The 14,434-nt window shown below is 40.8% G+C and overlaps 1 protein-coding gene across 19 annotated transcripts in view; it reads right to left on the reverse strand.

Moving 5' to 3' along the window:
* ST7 (suppression of tumorigenicity 7) overlaps positions 1-14,434 on the reverse strand; it is a 237,249-nt gene that overhangs the window by 108,000 nt on the left and 114,815 nt on the right. For all 19 annotated transcript variants that reach the window (XR_010406410.1, XR_010406411.1, XR_010406409.1 and 16 more), the window contains exon 2: positions 10,980-11,062. Coding sequence is in view for 16 of the 19 variants with exons in the window: in XM_064575026.1 (XP_064431096.1) it covers positions 10,980-11,062 (83 nt within the window). In the remaining 3 variants the exon portion in view is untranslated. The remainder of the gene's footprint in view (positions 1-10,979; positions 11,063-14,434) is intronic.

The following is a 14,434-nucleotide window of genomic DNA, read 5'->3' on the forward strand; positions in this document are numbered from 1 at the left end:
TTTACAAACCATGAATCCAAGGAGTCTGTAACCTTAGGCAAGTTATTTCACCTATTTGAACATCAGTTTCTTCAATTCTAAAGTGGAAATCATATTCATTGTTTATCCTCAAGGGTCCTCCATTTTCACAGCCATGTAAAACACCTAGTTTCAATCCCCATGTAAAATCCCCAGTTCAATGCCCATTACATGTTTCATTCTCAAAAGTAACCGCAGAGCTACCATTTTTTACATTGATGATATACATACCTCTCCTGCACAGGACACCTGACATACTGATGCACTCCACTCTCACTAGTCTATGATTCAGGCTAGTACAGCATCTTCTTGTCTGTTACTAAGTTGTTGGCTGAAAGCCGAGAAATCATTGTGAAAAAGGGTACTGCTCACCATTCAGTTCTGCCCACCCAACAAAGCCCTTAAGAGATTCGTGGCTTCGCCTTTATTAGAAGAGAAGGAGTCTCCAAGACACCCAAGAACACTGGGCACAGAACTGGCAATGGCTCTCAATCACTGTGGCGGAGAGCTTTTGTTGCCCTAAGCCTTTGCTCTGCTTTTTATATTATGCTGCTGGGCACCTGCCAGGCCTTCGTTCATTCACTCACAGTCACATACAGGAAGTGCTCCACACCAGTCAAGAGCTGTGCTCCAGGGTTATATAATGCACATGTGGCCCCGATACCACCAGTCCATGCCACAGACCACAGCGCCTCTCACAGGTTGCTCCCGACGTAGCCTATACCCATCACCACACACACACACACACACACACACACACACACACACACACACCTTGGAACTCCAGATTTCTCAGTTTCTGCAGAAGAATCACAGAATGTCAGTACTAAAAGGGACCTTAAAGGACCATGCACGATCTCCATTTAAACAATGAGGAATGGGGGCACCTGGGTGGCTCAGTTAAGCGTCTGCCTTCAGCTCAGGTCATGATCCCAGCGTCCTGGGATCAAGCTCCGCATCGGGCTCCCTGTTCAGCGGGAAGCCTGCTTCTCCCTCTCCCACTCCCCCTGCTTGTGTTCCCTCTCTCGCTGTGTCTCTCTCTGTCAAATAAATAAAATCTTAAAAAAAAAAAAAAAAAGAAAGAACGAGGAATGACCAAAATCACACAGCAAATTAAGTAGCCGCTCAGCCTAAAGCCCCAGTTCTGTGCCACTAATCTCACCAGGTCTCTACAACAAGACATCTTTTTGTAACTCTGTTGCGCATTCAAACACAGACAGATGTAGCCTATCATTTCCCTTTTCAAATCTTTATTTCCTAGTGCCTTCCGATGACTCTGCAGTCCCTTTGCTTTCTCAGCTATCAAAACCAATCCAGAAGTAGTCTATCAAGTGGGACTGGATAATTCATTCTAAATGATTCATATTAATGAGGTATTTGCATTATAATACGAGACAGACCTTCCACCCAGTATTTCTAACGCAGGATTAACAGATCTCAGTAAAGACTGGGTTATTCATGCAGCTATTTGGGGGGTGGGGAAGGGTCTTCTCAGGCCTGTCTTTTTCACAGCAGTAGATGGCTTCTTATCTATCATGGTCCTTCGTTGTACTATACGAATGTCCCCATAGGGTACTGGGGACTCTAATACGTGTTTAAGGAGCAACTAGCAAAAGAAAGTAGGAAAGGACTTGAAGCCTTCTTAAACCTCAAACTAAGTCTTCTAATTTGGGGTTAGCAAAATAATTTGCCCCTTATCCCGAAACATAGCAGGCTTTGGGCCAGCACCTCACAGTATTTTTAAATATCTGCACAGATCCAAGTGGGCAGATGGTGTTATTTAACACACACATATTTGGTGTCACTTTGAATTCTTCTCCCTGGTGCATAACCGACAATATAAACAGCAAAGCTCTCATCAACAAATTTAGATTTTAAAATTAGTCCTTGCACATGCTAGTAGCTTAGTGGGCTTGCCTCAGTGGAATAAAACAGGTTTGAATCTGACAACCATAGAATTAAAATATAAATTTACTATTTCATAGTCTTATTTTTTTTTTAAAGATTTTTTTTTTTTTTATTTATTTGAGAGAGAGGATGAGAGGAGAGAGAGAGCACATGAGAGGGGGGAGGGTCAGAGGGAGAAGCAGACTCCCCGCCGAGCAGGGAGCCCGATGCGGGACTCGATCCAGGGACTCCAGGATCATGACCTGAGCCGAAGGCAGCCGCCTAACCAACTGAGCCACCCAGGCACCCTATTTCATAGTCTTAAATGCATAATCCCTCTAGTGCTTTTTTTCCAAGTCATGCTTCACCCCAAAGATTATACAGATCAAGTAAGATGAGAACTAAAAAGCATCCATTCGACTTGGCATTTAGGAAATCAACAGTGGCCCTCCCATCTAGCTGAATTCAAAACCCAAATACACTTCATGATAGCCAAGTTTTGTGACTTTGGTTCTCCTGATTCTCTGGGGCTCAATTATCTGATATGCAAAATAATGTCACAGTAACCACTCAGTTAATGTTGGATGGATACACAGATGAATGATTACAAGACTGGATGGATGGATGGTTGGCGAATTAAATGGATGGATGACAAGGGCTGGCCCAGTGCTTTAATGGAAGATAGTCTAAATCAACAGCAGGACCAATGAAAGTTCTTGTGGAAGGGTAAAGAATCTGGCAAAAAGAGAGACATTAAAGATACAAAAAGTACAAATGACCAAGAGGCATGATGCCAAGAGCCCAGAAAGCACACCCACCCCACCTTCAAAAGGTAACCTACCATTTCTTGCCCTGTGACAGGAAGAAAAGGAAGGATGAATGAATAGAAGGGAACATTCTATTTTGGAAAATAGGGTGTGATATGAGCTGTTTCACCAATAAGAAGGCAACAAAGGGATAAAGTGGGTGACACTGATCTCAGTGGAGATGTGGGTAAGGCTTGCCTTCCGAGAATAAGGAGAGTGGGGATGGAATTGGGAATGTGAGAGTTAAAGCGGTAGTTTGGATCTATACCTCGCAGGACAGAAGGACCAAAAACTATACTTGAGACCCAGATTATATTTAAAATAAAGACCCATTTGTCAAGGACCCCGTTAGCAATGCCTTGTGACCTCCTCCATACGATTTGGCAGAAACAGAGAGAATGACCAAAAAGCACTGGGACTAGGGGTGGAGATCCAGGTTTGGAGGTGGCCTAAAATACAACTCTCCCACAGGGAAGGAACAAAAATCTGGCAAAGGGATAAACAAACAAGACCCTTCCATCTACCCTGCAAACCTAAAAGCTGAGTCTTCCCTGAAGACGCCTAGATTCTTCCTAGCCAATAAGCCCTCTTCTTCTTGAACTGCATGTTCTACATAAAAAAACACTTCTCCTTGTGAATCAGGGCCTTCCCTATACCCTATACCACACTTAAAAATGCTTCAAGATTCCCATACAACAGCACCTTAGTAATTCCACACCGATTCCATGAAATCCACAGGAAATACAATGATGTCTCAGACTGAAATTGGCTAAGTGCTTCCTAAGGATTAGAGTAGGTAATGATATCACAGGAGAATAGACACAGTGATGCTGGAGATTAAAGAGGAAATAGGAAACTTTCCCGCAGTCTGCTCCCAAATGGAAAGACTGCAAAATTGACACCTGCTCTAAGTCTTCAGAAAGATATCTGGTGGTGAACAGTTTTTTGGCAAAAGGGGATCTTCTGGGCTTAAATGAGATAAATCAAGGCAGTGGGCGTGGACTTTATAATATCCATAATCTTTTTAGCTTCTTGTTAGAATTCTCAAAAACATCCTTGTCTCTGTACCCACTGACTCTTTCAGAGCTCCCCCCACACACACACCCCACCCAGCTCCACATGATGACTGTTTTTCCCTTTTGGGTTCCTGTTATGTTTTGTTTAGGAATACTGACGTGTTATGGAAGGGGTCTTAGCTTCCCACTTCCTTGGTCTCAGCCAGTCCCTAGTCACTGTTCCCCTTAACAACTGAGGGGGCTGTGTGAAGAACTGGTGTTCATGCCCTTCAACCCCCTTTCTTGGCCACATATCACCAAGGCTTTAAGAAAAGAGAGAAGACAGCAAAGTGAGGTTCTCTTCAAGGTCAACAGTCAATGATCCAGCCCCACCTCCATGTCTGTATATTCATAGGATGAAATTTTCCACTGTAGCATTAATGTGTATGGCCTGGAAAGGAGCGTCACTCTCCTGGGGGAAAATCATGAAGAGTACTGACATGGGGAGAAGCCATCCCGCACCATGTGCCTCAGGCCCTGTCAGCTCATGCTGTGGTGGCAGCTATCCTCGTGGCCCCTTTCTTAGAGATTCTGATTCAGTTGGTCTGGAGTGGTGGTCGGATCCATCACTTTAAACAAGCTCCCCAGATAATTCTGACACAATCAGTTAATTCATTCACTCACTGGATCTCTGTGCTTTCAACAAATATTTTGTAAGAGTCTACCCAGGCATTATATTATTGTATACAAAAACACAGATATGGTCCCAGTCTTTGTGAAGCTTCCATTATACAGAGAACAAAGGCTATAAATGATGACACAAATAAAACATAAATTATGGTAAGTATCCACAGCCAATTGGATAAAGAAAAAATGTTCCCTCTACCCCCTTTCTTATCTACCTGACCCATTTCTGTGGATCTATTAAAATGAAAACATTAACTGTTAGGTACTACTCTACCCACCTTCTTAACGCTTTTATGAGATGCAGAATGATACTATGGCAAAGCAGTGGAAATGTAAATTCCAGTCCTCATTCCACCCTTACCTACTAAAGTAACCTGACTTAAGTCATAAGCTTTCTGGACGCCTAGTTTTTAAGTCTTTATTGGTTTAAACTGGATGGCTTCTGAAGGTTCCTTTCCCCAGCCCTGTAAATACATGATTTTCAAGCCTCTCAAATTGTGCTCAAATCCAAACCGATAAACAAAAGGGTAGTTTTGTCCCTTTATCTGCCATTCTCTTCTTCATCTTCTTCACTTCTGCCTATCTGATCATTAATCTGATCCACTCAAATACTCCTGTCTACAGTCAGACCCCAACAGGCGTATGTCTACTCTCTCACCTGGCACTTTTGGTCTCCTGTGGAAAATCATTATTCATAGTGACCCCAAGAAACTGTAATCTGATAAAGGTGAAGGAGCCTCGGTTTCCTCCAATTATCTGCAGGCTCCCCTACCATGTGATCCCCACAGCATCTCTCCTTCTTTATTCTAGAGACAAGAGATAACTTGCCTCATAAATCAACACAGCCTGACATTTATATGCAGCTTCCCACACCCCAAGATCCCTTCCAATCAAGTTTCCCTCAGTCTTTTTTTACTCTTACCTCCAAAATCACCAGCATTAGGGTGATCCACATGTCTGTCAATTAAAGTGCTATCTCAAGTGCAAGTCAAGTTCTCTAGATGGATAAGGAAAAGTTGAAAGGATCCGTAACAATCTTCTAGTCCCACTCCCTCACTTTTGAACAGGAAGGGATGGAGGACATGGTCAAAGAGATCCAGATTCAAATCTTACCATTTGTCTACTATAGAACTTTGGTCACATTATTTAACACTTGTGTCTGTTTATACTCAGCAGCATAAAGCCACTGCTACATCTACCACTTTAAAGAGAATTAAATGAAGTAATATATACAAAATGCTTAATATCTGACATAGAGTAGGAACTCAATAAATGGGCCTTTTGGTACAACTTATTCCTAATTATCATCTCTTCTACACTTTCCCAAAAACATAATTTTTTACATGTAATCTATGAACTAAGTCTTTTATTTACTATTCTAATTTCCTCCTTTTATAGTTCTTGACTCTCACTTTTTAAAATTATGCCTCAGATGCCTCTTTTTATATCTACTTAATATGTGTGTAAAATGTAGGTGTAGGAGCATATCTACATCCATGTTATTGGGGATCTATGTATAAATGTCAATATAACATACAGCATTTTCTCCATTCTACCAACATTTTGAAAAAATTAAGGGGAGGGCGCCTGGGTGGCTCAGTTGGTTAAGCGACTGCCTTCAGCTCAGGTCGTGGTCCCAGCGTCCTGGAATCGAGTCCCGCATCGGGCTCCCTGCTCTGCGGGGAGCCTGCTTCTCCCTCTCCCACTCCCCCTGCTTGTGTTCCCTCTCTCGCTGTGTCTCTCTCTGTCAAATAAATAAATAAAATCTTTAAAAAAAAAAATTAAGGGGAGCATTTTCTCCACATAACCACCTTACCACTCTCAAAAACAAAAAGAAAACCCAGAAATTTTCTCAATTGAAATTAACATTATTCTGAGAGGCTACTTCAAGCAGACTGGGCATGTCCTTGCTAGAGCAACTAAAAGACTAAATTGGTGGGTTTGGACTGTGATGACAGGTGCAGTTCCTGGGGCTGGAATTGGACTGAGATCGGGAGGCTTGTGCCAAGAGGGCAGAGGGGCCACTTGGAGTTAAGCAAGGGAGAGAGCTGGCCAGATGGGTATGTGGGCACAGGACCAAAAGGGAAGAGTGAAAGGTAGGTGGTAAGTCCAAACTCTTTGCTGGTTTCAACCTGCAAAATTAAGAACTAGCAGTAGTATCTAGTAAAATACACACTGATTGGGATTAGTCCTCATTTATTTTTAAACACACTGGTATAAAAGACAGTAGCATTGCCAAACACATTTTATTCTATTCTATTTTATTTTTTTAAAGATTTTATTTATTTGACAGAGAGAGCGAGAGAGCACAAGCAGGGGGAGCAGTAGAAGGAGAGGGAGAAGCAGGCTTCCCGCTGAGCAAGGAGCCCGATGCGGGGCTTGATCCCAGGACCCTGGGATCATGACCTGAGCCAAAGGCAGATGCTTAACCGACTGAGCCACCCAGGCGCCCCCAAACACATTTTATTTTTATGTATATTTGTTCACTTAGATGACTTTTTCAGGGTGTTTTTGTTTTTATTTACCCCTCTTCCCCTAAGACATCACACTGCATGACAATTTCAGTCTCCAGCATAAGAATCCTGAGGTCCCCAAACAACCATGTCCCCTGGGGCATCCCTGTACTTTCAGCATTCACTGTCTGTCTCCCCTTCCATTGCTCAGGGGAGAGTAGTTAGGTAATTGTCTCTCTGTGCCAGGAAACAAACCGCTAAGCACCTGATCCTTTACCTCAATGCTGCCTCTCCATGAATGCTCTGGGCCAAAAAGAACAGTGGCTAAATAGAAACCTCAACCCTGGGTACATTTCAAGGGCTAGCAAAGCTAAGTCCCCAAAGGCAGGACAACACCAATGCCCATAATCTCTAAAGCAGGAGCCTAAAGCTATCAAGAACTATTCCCGCATCTAGTGATTTCACCCTCAGTACAGACCAAGCATTTTTGAGAAAGGTCTTTCAGAATCTTCAAACATCAGAGGTTTTCCAGTGCTCCAAGTTCCACAGCAGGCACATCCTGTGCCTCCTGAGAAGGCTGCAGGACAGCTACCGCCTGAGATGCGCTGCAGTGCCCGTCAGGTTTCAGCAGCTGCCCTCCGCACACAGGGAGAGGGGGTCCGGCACAGGGGGTCCCACTCTACCAAAATCCCTTCATTTGGAGAACACGAAAAGTAAGAGGATGGGACTTCGCCTCCCTGACTTAGCAGGTAAAATGACTGCTGGACCTAGCTTACCAAGAAAAAGGAAATCACCCACACTCTGGAAATCAACCCCCACACACCAAGATAAAATCCAGCCTGCCATTTGTTCAGCAAGCTAGGAAAACAGCTGAGAACTGAACCAGAAGGTGGTGAAATGAGTGACAGCCTGCCTGGGCTGAAATCCTGCTTTTCACTATTTGCCAGCAAGATGATCTCAAGCAGGTTACTTCCTTGCCTGTGCTACCTATTCAGCCTATGCATTAGTAAAATGGAAACAAGGCTGGCAATTACCTCCTCCTACTGTTGTGAGGAGTAAATCAATTCGCATGTAAAGTGCTTAGATCAGTGCCTGGCACACAGTAAGCACCATCGAAGTGGGTAAACGTTCTGAAGTAAACATCCCTGAGAGAAGAACACACAAACAAAAAGCTACTTTCTGCATCAGAGTGAATTATTGATTTTAGCATGAAATTGCTATTCATATTGTACCTAAAAGTTCACTTTTTTTGGTTTGTCTAATCAAAAAATATTTCAAAGATATTTTAGAAAGAAAATATTAAAATATTATTTTAAATGTAAATAATTATTAGATGGGGACTTGGAATACCTTCTCCTCTCCCCCCAAAAATATACATGCTAAAAGGTTGCCATGTTCAGCACATATTTATTAATCATTTATCAAGCATTTGAAAACATTTTCTAAGTTTGAAGTTTCTTCAGTCCATCAAGAATATCAGGTGGGAACCTGAGGACATAGGTTCTAGGCCTGGCTTTGCCACAAACTAACATGAGCTAAAGCAAATCACCTTATAGCTTTGTGAACAACTCTTTCCAGTATCCCTATTTTTCGCATGTCCCCACAGAACAGAGAAGACTTAGAGACACTGATGGGTGTGCAGATCTGCATTTAAGAGGCAATAGGGTACAAACTACTATACATACCTTATTTCAACCCATGTCAAGGAGAAGTTTTATTTATTTATTTTTTAAGATTTTATTTATTTATTTGACAGAGAGACAGCGAGAGAAGGAACACAAGCAGGGGGAGTTGGGGAGGGAGAAGCGGGCTCCCTGCATGCAGGGCTCAATCCCGGGGCCCTGGGATCATGACCTGAACCGAAGGCAGACACTTAACGACTGAGCCACCCAGGCGCCCCAAGGAGAAGTTTTAATACACTTCCTTTCACCTTGGCTTGGTCTCTGCTCAGTACTGGGCTTTCTATGCAGATTTCCATTTATATAACCATCTTGGAGTGGTTCTTGCTGATGTTCTTCACATTCCTGGCCCAGTAATATCAACTTCAAACATCTCCTCCCTTGAGTCCAGCAACCCATGTGATACACAGAGCAAGATTAACCTGAATATGCTTTGACCACACACAAAAAAAATTGCTCCCCAAGCCACCACCATTCCTTTAAGCTGTTTGCAGGTTTCTGCCCTGTATACATTGTTCTACCCTCCATTGCTCTAGGTTCGTATATGTATTTGTTCCATGTTTTTGTGCCCTTCTCCCCTAAAACTTGTGTTTTTCTAGTGCTCTTCTCTTAACATCAACTCTGTAATATCTTTCTTATTCTTATCTCTATAAAAATTAGTAATTAGTAATCACAGCATTATGTGTAGACAAAAAAAAACAAAAACAAAACATTCTAAAACTTCTTTCTCCTTAAAGGCCATTTAATTATATTAGCATGATTACAGTAAATTAGATGGCCCTATGTAAGGTCACTTAAATTAAAAAAAAAAAAAAAAAAAACCTACTTCGGGTATTATAATTTAACACACTTGTAATTATTTAGAGCATAAACTAATGGAGCCATAGAGATGATTATCATTGCTTTTGCCTACTTGGAATTTTTTAAACAAAGAAATAGGGAAATGGGAGCGCCTGGGTGGCTCACTTGGTTAAGCTTCTGCCTTCAGCTCAGGTCATGATATGAGGGTTCTGGGATCGAGCCCCACATCGGGCTCCCAGCTCAGTCAGGAGCCTGCTTCTCTCTCTCCCTCTGCCACTCCCCCTGCTTGTGCTCTCTCTCTCTGTCAAATAAATAAATAAAATCTTAAAAAAAAAAAAAAGAAATTAAAGAAAAGAAACAGGGAAATGTAAATTTTAAAAGAAAAGAAGATAAAGGGAAGAAAAGCTTAGAACTGCCATCTCCACCTCATACATTTAAAGAAACTGGGCTAATCACAATGAGATACCACCTAAAACCAGTCAGAATGGCTAAAATTAACAACTCAGTAAACAACAAATGTTGGCAAGGATGTGAAAAAAGGGGAACCCTCTTACACTGTTGGTGGGAATGCCAACTGGTACAGCCACTCTGGAAAACAGTATGGAAGTTCCTCAAAAAGTTAAAAATAGAACTACCCTATGACCCAGCAAATGCACTACTAGGTACTTACCCAAAGATACAGAAATACAGATTCGAAGGGGCACATGCATCCCAATGTTTATAGCAGCGTTATCAATAATAGCCAAACTATGGAAAGAGCCCAGATGTCCATCAACGGACGAATGGATAAGGAAGATGTGGTTCATATGTACAATGGAATAGTACTCAACCAACAAAAAGAATGAAATCTCCCCATTTTCAATGATGTGGGGTGGAACTAGAGTGTATTATGCTAAGCAAAGTAAGTCAGTCAGAGAAAGACAAATACCCCATGATTTCACTCATGTGGAATTTAAGGAACAAAACTGATGAACATAGGGGAAGGGAAGGAAAAATAAAATAAGACAAAAACAGAGACAGGCAAACCATAAGAGACTCTGAACTATAGAAAACCAACTGAGGGTTGCTAGATGGGAGGTGGGGGGGATGAGGTAATTGGGTGATGGGCATTAAGGAGGGCACTTGATTTAATGAGCACTGGGTATTATATGCAACTGCTGAATCACTAAATTCTGCCCCTGAAACTAATAATATACTATATGTTAACTAACTTGAACTTAAATAGAATCTAATTAATTAATTAAAAAATAAAGAAACGGGGCTATATTTCTACTTATCTTGATTATGGCCAATAATCCATTTTGAAAAGAATGAAGAAAAACATTTTTAGTTGAACTGAGTCACATGTATTTTATAGTATCTCAAGACACTAAAATTTGACATAGAATTGTCTTTATTTTCCATTTTATTTATATTTTGTTTTTCCCCTTCAACAAAAGTAATATATGACTATTTAAATTTTTTTCAAATATTTTAGAAATATATAACCTGGGCAGTGGAAGGCTCTGTAAGTCCAGCTATCCAACATATACACACATGCAAGATAAATCACCATAAGCTGCCGGTATATATTCTTCCAGAATTATTTCCTGTACATATACTAACATATTAGTAATCAGCATACTTTTAAATAGGAAGGATTCTACCACTTACCAAAATGAGCCCTGATATTAGTGAGGAAGTGCCTGTCAGGGCCACGTAGAACTTCGGTGTTAATGTGTTCAAAAACATGCTCACTGAAAAAAAAGAGAGAAGGAGAAGAATAAGGAATGCGTAAGTATGTCAATAAAACAGAGTGTTCCCTATTTTTCTCTCTGGTGAAATCATTTGTTTCCGATGACAAAAATTCTTAGAACCATAACAAAGTCCCATTAAAATGGTTCGGCATCATAAAGGCTCAGAATGCTAGATGTCAAGCGCTATATCCTGAAAGAAAATAGCCACATAAAAGAGAAAAAAGCAGCTTTTTAAAAAGTTTCTGCCTCCCGAAACTATTGTTGTGAATGGTCTTCATGGATTCATAACCACTGAGGAATCGAATCAAAACTATTACTAAACTGTCAGTCAGAAAGAGATCTTACATATTTTGTCAGAACCACACATTAGAGTTCTTGATGAACCAACAAGGAATACTTCAACCTTAGAACAAACGGAAAATAACTACAGTTGATCCTTGAATGTGTGGGTATTAGAGGCACCAAACCTCCACAGTCAAAATCAGCACATAACTTTTGACTCCCCCCCAAAACTTTACTAATAGTCTACTATCATCCGAAGCCTTACCAATAACATAAAGTCAACTAACATGTATTTTGCATGTTATTTGCATTAAATACTGTATTCTTACACTAAAATAGAGAAAAGAAAATGTTAAGAAAACCGTAAGGAAAAGAAAATACATTTTCAAGGCTATACGGTATTTATTGGAAAAAATCCATGTGTAAGTGGACCCAGGAGGTTCAATCTCATGTTGTTCAAGGGTCAACTGTATATTTTTGGCAGTTATTAAAGATTTTAATACTATTATTACTCCTAAGAAGGAAGGACAAATTGACAAAGTTAGCATGCATTAGTAAAAGTTTTTTCACCTTACTTAAAAGGCTGTTAGACTGCTCATCAAAATAACTGGAGTCAATGAAAAAAAGATAAAAAATAAACCACTAAAAAGGAATGTGCAGTCAAGAACTTTTCTGACCAATTTCTGCTACTCTGTTCATATCAACTATACAGTTGATCTGGCTATCCATTAAGTAAGGTTCACTTCCATATTTTATAAATATATGTTAAGTCATTATCATTTGTATCTAGTATTGCATGAAACTTTTATTATTACCAAAACAACAACTGACCTAAAGAGCTTTCTGCATGCATATTCATATTTCTTTACTGAGTCTGTTTGTGGAAGGGTATCACATTGTCTGGTTTTAGAATGAAGGATGTTAGAAGTAGGGCTTTGACATTATTAGGGGAAAAGGCTTTGGCATTTGTCCTGAACTCGGCGCAGAAAGCCAAGTCAACAACATGACCACAGATTCCATGTTCACTCATTCAACAAATACTTCTCTCTGTTTATGAATGAGACCATGGACAAGGAATGGAACCATGAATCAGACACAGTTCCCAACGTCTAGAAGGCCACAGTCTAATTGGGAAATGAATAAGTAATTACCATAAAGTTTGATAAGTGCATAGACAAGTCCTGAGCATAGGATGTTCTAAAAACACATTAAAGGTGTTGAACGCTACATCTGAAACTAGTGATGTACTATAGGTTGGCTAACTGAATTTAAATTAAACACACACACACACACACACACAGACAAAAGGGATGCACCTCGGGCTGAAGGCTGGAGAAGATGTCCAGGAGAATAAGTAGGAGTTAACTAGACCAGCGCAGGCAGGAGGAGGGACAGACAGAAGGGCAAGGTCAGCAGAATAAGGGGGCTGCTTTGAGGTACTAAGAAAAGATCACAGCCTAGGGCGCCTGGGTGGCTCAGTTGGTTAAGCGACTGCCTTCGGCTCAGGTCATGATCCTGGAGTCCCAGGATTGAGTCCCACATCGGGCTCCTTGCTCAGCGGGGAGTCTGCTTCTCCCTCTGCCCTTCCCCCCTCTCATGCTCTCTCTCTCTAATAAATAAATAAATAAATCTTAGAAAAGATCACAGCCTTTCCAAACATTTGTAGAGGCTGAGGAGGGAAGCAGCTTGAGCTGTGGACCTTTTGCAGAGATGCAGATGTAGAAGGGCGCATGGATTCCATCCTTCCTGGCTATTGGCCATCCCTCCCCTGCACCCACTCTTAACTGAGTTTGTTTGACTTGCGGGCTATCGCTTGTAATCTCAAGAGTCTGAACTAACACAATGTGCTCAGTTGATAGTCACTCTCTCTGCTTATGCTCTCTCTCTCTGTCAAATAAGTAAATAAAATCTTTAAAGATAAAGGCACAGAAGATGCAATCGGCCAAGCCTGTAGAGGTACAGCTGAGTTAAGGCTGGGTTTGCCTGGCCATTAAAAACCCGAAGTTGTGGTGATTTGTCATTTCCCAAGCAAGTTGGTGGGAAAAGGAAGATTTTTTTAAAAGGAGAAAATTAAACAAACAAACCTAGAGCTTGTAAATGCCAGTCTGATTCTGAAGTGCCTAAAATTCTCCAAATTTCCATCCTCACACTATAAATGACCCCACATTCCCCATTATTTTTTTAAAAGGTCATCCTAACAGAGTATTTGCTTCATTTTATAGTTATGAACTCTCATATATGTATCATATACTTTTCAGTAGCTTTCTGGGGACAAAGTGAGTATAAAATTCTACGAAATCCATTTCTAAAAGAAAGAGGAAAAGATGTGCCTGAATTAGAAAAGTCCTTTAGTAGCCCTGCTATAACTACCCAGCAACAAAAGCACAAATCAATGGAGGGGAAAGATCTACTGAAAATCATTAACTCAAGAATTAACTGATCAATGAAAAAGAAAATTAGGGCGCCTGGGTAGCTCAGATGGCTAAGCGTCTGCCTTCGGGTCAGGTCACCATCTCAGGGTCCTGGGATGGAGCCCCACGTCAGGCTCCCTGCTCAGCGGGAAGCCTGCTTCTTCCTCTCCCTCTACTGCTCCCCCTGCTTATGCTCTCTCTCTCTGTCGAATAAGTAAATAAAATCTTTAAAAAGAAAAAAAGAAAAGAAAAAGAAAATTATGTGAGTTATCTAAAGAGATAAAACTATACAGTGTTCCCATTTGGTTTTACTTACTTAAGATTACATAGCAGCGGTAATTAATAATTAAAAGATTCGTCTCTGTTATATCCAGTTGTAGAAAGCTACTAGAGTTGAGAGATCATGTAAAGTCATTAAAAGAAATAGAGACACACATAGAGAATGACAGTAGCAGAAACAGAAACACTTCAGAGGGTGGGAGGTGTTCCTTTAATAATCTATTAACCTTATGGTCTTTCTGAATATCCTGGCTGAAATCACTAAGACATGGCATTTGGCAATTCTGGGCATAAATATCAACACTTAATACTTGCCATTTCCATCTATCTATGTATTTAAAGTTAATAACAAAGCACTTTCACATATCAGAGAGTTTAATTCTCACTTCAGCTCCATAAG

This window comes from Mirounga angustirostris, unplaced genomic scaffold (genome assembly GCF_029215605.1).
Source record: "Mirounga angustirostris isolate CCGP_5_RB_7025 unplaced genomic scaffold, mMirAng1.0.hap1 SCAF_12, whole genome shotgun sequence".
In the NCBI taxonomy this organism is placed as follows: Eukaryota; Metazoa; Chordata; class Mammalia; order Carnivora; family Phocidae; genus Mirounga; species Mirounga angustirostris.